We start from the raw sequence: 5221 nt of genomic DNA, 5'->3' as shown, positions 1-5221 counted from the left end.
TCTATTTTTTCTATTCTCCTCCCTCTACTCTTTGTCTTGCAAATCTTTTTCTTTCTAATCCATTATTGTCTTTTATTATTATTATTATTTAATTTTATTTACATATTACAAGTCAAATTTTGGTATTTTACTTGTATCTTGGTGTGCATTAATCTCCCAATCCATATTTACCATCCCCTGCGTTTGTCAATCACTTGTAAAGCACTTTGAATTGCATTTGACTTGTATGAAAAGTGCTACATAAGTAAAGTTTGTTTAAATTAATTGTTAAACTTCTATGATTTTTATGAAAAATGTGAGAAAATTAGGCAATGTTATTGGTTTAAACAAATGATTCGAGACCAGAGTGTGCTGGTGCTGATGATCATTTACACTGGACTCTAACACCAGCATCTCCAACTACCCTTTATTTCATTGAGCAGGGATCTTTATCTACTGTATGTACAGCACATTCTGACCATAAGATAAAGACTACAACTTGTATTAACAGATAAATGGCTAAAACCTGCAACTAGACACTTGATGCTTAATAGAAACATCCATTACAATTCGCTACAAATGAATGTAAACTGAACGTGACTGAAAAGTCTAAATGAACACACACCAAAACAAATATTATTTTCCTGGGTTTCATTTATCAATCCCTGAAAACTCCAAGGTGCCCTTCTCTTCCCTCTGTTTGGAAAACTGGTGCTAATGGAAGGAAGAAGTCAAGCGTAACAGTTACACTTGCGTAGATGTTGGCAATGGATATTTGCAAATAAGAGGAAGTAGATTGTTTTAGCAATGACTGACACAGGAGTGTGGGTGGCATAATTATCGTCAGAGGATGAGGTAGTGGTGGCAGCTGGTCGTTAATGCACCATAGGGGTAGTTGTTTCTTCTGAAATGGTCAAGTTTTAAGTGTTGCATTTTTGTTTTGTTTATACTGTGCAGCATACAAAATAACAAAGACATCATTTAAGCAATTCAACTGAAATACAGCTGTAGATTGTGTAGAAATTCAGTGAATGGAAAGGAGATCTTGATGAAATAAGGTATATAACAGTGTCTGATATTCTTCTAACCTATGGGGTCATGTGGTTCATCTAACAAACAAACGCTGACATGCTTGAATGTAGAGTAGCTCGGTGTAACTGTAATAATAGTCCTGCTGAAATCTGGCAAAATGAGGAACCAGCATAAGGTCAAAAACTCCTCTATGTATAACAAGAGGGTATTATTGTTATACTTATGGGGTAACCAGTCTATGTGAATACTTCTTCAGTTGCTATCAGATCAAAATATCCTGAACAAAGACTAATCAGTGAGATGGACTTTCCCAACTTCCTGATTACAAATGCCGTCGATGGCTTTCTACTTTCTACTCTCTCTTTTCTACCCCACTCTCATGCACGCTCTTTGTTGCCAAACTCCTACTGACAAATGTCCAAAGTTGTACTTGCAACTTGAATAGGTGGATGTTAAATTTGAGTCAGTGGTTGTTGAGGTCAAAGGGACTTCAGACTGTAAAACCCATTCTCTGTGGATAATCCTCCAAAAATACTCTAGAGAGCACACTTATAATACCCTCTGATTCAGCAAGAGCGAATCAAGTGCAGCGAGGTCAGTGTGTGAAATTATGCCTTTTTAAAGTGCTCTGTGAAAAGCACTCAGGACTTACTGGTCTGAGAATTACTGTTTGTCTGTTGAGCCAGTGTTTCAGACGGTATATTGACCATATCTTTCAGGATATAAGAAGTGAAATGCATGAAATAGGGACATTATTATAAAGAGTAAACAGACTCAATTCATTCTCCAGCATGTTTTTATTTTAGTAGAAAAAAAAAATCCCCAAAAGGGATCAGTCAAACCTCTTATTGTAGGTATAAAGTGCATAAACAGACAGCAATACCAACACTGTCATGACATATTAAAATAATAAATAAAAAGTCTATTTACATGGTAAAAACGTACTCTTACTGTTTGAATTTACTAAGTATAATCTATCTCAGAATATAGAGGGATTAGATTTATGATTAGACACCAATTGTGGTTAGTGCATTTTTATAAATTAGGCAATAAAACTTGACATTTGTCCAGTATTGCCTCAAGTAGTTAACACAGTGTTGTCTCATAAGAAGACATGGCATGTCACAGTGGTCGTAACTGTGAAAGAATGACTTTCAGTGTGATAATAAGATAGTCCTTGCAGAAGATCAGACACACACACACACAACCACACTCACACATACATACATACATACATACACACACACACACACACACACACACAGGCATGATTCCCCTAACGTATAAAATGTCAGGGAAATTACCTGATAGCTGCTCAAACTTGCTGGCTCAGAATCAAAGTTGTTCATAATGTGGTTATTTCAGTTTATATTGTCAAGTGCTATTTGTTGTATCAGTTCTTCTCAGTTTCTCCTGAAAGTAGGAGCCGAGATTCACCGCTCACACGCTTCTGAAATGTACTAGTTTCGATAGTACAAATGACACATTTGTATGATGATTGGAGTGCTGATAATGCTTTGAGTCCAGCAAAACCACCTGCAGGCGGCAGGAGAGTTAATGAAAAAAAAACTACAGCCATGTGAATTTCCTTTCTCTTGATGTTTTTTCATCCTTGGCAGAGAACGTCAGTCTCAAACTGCAGCAGCTGTCCCATGAAGGCCAGGTTGGGGGAGATGACCTGACGCCGCTGCTTCACAAAGTCGAAGGCCTCCTCCAGCCGGACACGCTGGGTGTGCATGAGATAGGCCAGACAGATGGTGGCAGAGCGGGAGATACCTGCCTGGCAATGCACCAGCACCCGACCACCACTTTGCTTCACTGAATCTGTAGGCGGTGCGGAAAAGACAGGACGGAAAGAGGAAGAGAGATCAACATTGTGCTCCATTTCACATCAGTTTTCTGTGACATCAGAACTTTATACAAGCAAAAACACTTTAAATCTTTAAACTGATGACTAAAGGAGCAATCTGGCAGGAAGTAAAAACATTTCTATTTACTGTATTAGTGGAAACATGAGCAAAGTTCATAAGACAACCAAACACACAGAGAGTTAGTCCTTATAGTTCCACCTCTTTGTCTTGAACTAAAGTTGTGCAGCTTGTTCAGCGTAATCCAGTTGTTTTGTAACCAAACGATTACACTGTTGGTCCATAAATCTAACCTACAAAATGGATTATGGTGCACAAGCTGCTTAGAGAATTTTTTGAGATATTTTATGTTTATTAGGAGTGTAAAATGGTGACTCACTTAACTAAGAGACTAACTTGCTGTGTGTTTGACTGACATTTTAGTGAACAATGCTCGAACTTTTATATTAAAGGTTACAGTGTACACAGTTTAGAAGAGTGACTCACCGATAAAGGCGATAGCTGTGGAGAAGCAAGCTCTAATGTCAGTAGCCAGACTGTCCTCCACATTGATCCGGAGATACTGAAACTCCCCCTCGTAGAAGTTTGGACATGTGGAAGAAACATTGAGGACAGCTGTGATGCCTGCTGCTGCAAGGGTCTCTCTGCGGGAGGAGTGGATGGCACTGCCCAAAAACAGGAAGGGCAGCAGCTCCACTGGGCCGCCCTGTAATTATTAAATAAAAAAAAATCTGTATTTAAAACCAAGAATAGCTTGCAGTTTGATCTTTATTCATGTATTGTTATACTTTTTTTCATTACACAAAGTATGTTTCAGTTGTATTACATTATTAGGTGTCTGTTAGCTTCTATAAAACAGAAAATATCATCAAACCTGATCATATGCAGGTGTCCTCCGGCCTGTCGCTATTGGCTCCGGTTCCACTGTTGAGAGGTTATTGCTGGCAGAGTAGTAACAGAGCTCTGGGTAGGCCTCTGAAAATCCCTCAAATCCACCTAAAAAGGAGGTCACATAGTATTAGAGCCCCAAGCTTTCACTGAAATCCTCCTTAAAAACATATTACATATAAAACTATAATAAATATGTGTTAAACGTTAAAAAAATAGGCATGTATGTATTTTTAAAATTCCACACTCAACAGATAGTTTATCCTTTCAAGTTTGATTACAATTTTATAGTCTTATACTTAAAATATATATATTACTATGCCAAGTACAAATATATATGTAAAAACAAATTTAAAACAAGCTTTAAAAAATGCAAAATTAAGAAATGAACTGACTACATGTTAGTTAACACTCATTTTCGACTTTAAAATCATACATTTTTGTGCGTAAAAATGTTTTGAATGTATTTTAAACTCTTATTACCTTGTAGAAAGCAAATCTGCGTCTGGACTTCGTTTTGTAGGGCGGTGAGCAGCATCTGGGCCACGCTCTCCGGCTTCAACTCGGCCACGGAGCGGCTGCTCTCATCCACCACCACCACGAGGGAGAAGTCCCCGCGCCGCATCCGGCCCAGGAGCGTCTTGTTCGGGATCAGCCACTCCAGAGCGACCACCGAGCCCTTGGATCTACGGCGCAGCATCGAGTTCCAGTTGATGTTTCGAGACTCGAAGATGTGCGCGAAAGAAAAATCAAGGAAAGGTCTGCAGTCCAGCACCACACACCCGGCAGAGGTGTACTGGTTCCTGGGGGTCCTGAGGACATGAACCAACTCACTACCAGTTATCTCTAAAGGCTCGCTGCTTGATGTCATGGCTGAAAATTTGGATTAAAAAATAATTTAAACGTGGCAAACAATGCTCTTTAAACCTAAAATATATTTAGGTTTACTTTGACAATCGTAGATGCAATGAAAGATAAACTTTCTGTTGTTTTATTTATAGAGCACTCCTTGAACTTCTCGTCTGCTCGGGTAAAAATCAGTTTCAAATTGAGAGTTTCACTTGTTTATTGATAACAGCTGGGAGAGAGGCGGAGTCACCGCGACCCCTCCTTGTTTTCCACAGAAGGAACGACGTCAAGAGGCGGAACGACCAAATATGGTCTGCCCGGCTCTTCCTTACATGGACACTGACGTCAAATTTGACTTTCCAACCGCGCACGTGGTCGTTTGGGGTTATCCCGTGTTTTTGTGCTGAATGACGTTATCCTGAGAGTTAAAACCCAATCATACGTACTCTGCCCTGAAACTGCAGCCTCTAGAAGAAGGGGGGAAGGCTGGGTTTGTTATTTGGGCTTCATTAAACCTCAAGGCCACTGAACACTAGCTCTGTTTCTTTCCCCATCCAGATAAGACGTTTTTTTTTCCGGATGCATGCATGTTATCACGTATTAGC

General features: G+C 39.3%; 1 protein-coding gene across 1 annotated transcript; it reads right to left on the bottom strand.

Moving 5' to 3' along the window:
- Positions 1–1789: 1789 nt before the first annotated feature.
- dusp2 (dual specificity phosphatase 2) lies at positions 1790–4893 on the bottom strand. Its single transcript, XM_044375708.1, has 4 exons — positions 4251–4893; positions 3754–3875; positions 3366–3585; positions 1790–2835 (listed from the first exon to the last, which is right to left on the bottom strand). Exons 1-4 carry the CDS (start codon positions 4636–4638, stop codon positions 2618–2620), a joined length of 948 nt encoding a protein of 315 aa, XP_044231643.1. The 5' UTR covers positions 4639–4893; the 3' UTR covers positions 1790–2617.
- Between the last annotated feature and the right edge of the window lie 328 nt (positions 4894–5221).

Source organism: Thunnus albacares, chromosome 2 (genome assembly GCF_914725855.1).
Source record: "Thunnus albacares chromosome 2, fThuAlb1.1, whole genome shotgun sequence".
In the NCBI taxonomy this organism is placed as follows: domain Eukaryota; kingdom Metazoa; phylum Chordata; class Actinopteri; order Scombriformes; family Scombridae; genus Thunnus; species Thunnus albacares.
This window is presented reverse-complemented; position numbering and strand designations above follow the sequence as displayed.

Coding starts and splice junctions, on each gene's coding strand:
- dusp2 (XM_044375708.1), bottom strand. CDS start 4,638: ATGACATCAAGCAGCGAGCCTTTAGAGATAACTGGTAGTGAGTTGGTT. Junction 3,876..4,250: donor GCAGATTTGCTTTCTACAAG/GTAATAAGAGTT, acceptor CCTCCTTTTTAG/GTGGATTTGAGGGATTTTCA. Junction 2,836..3,365: donor CACAGCTATCGCCTTTATCG/GTGAGTCACTCT, acceptor CACCGCCTACAG/ATTCAGTGAAGCAAAGTGGT.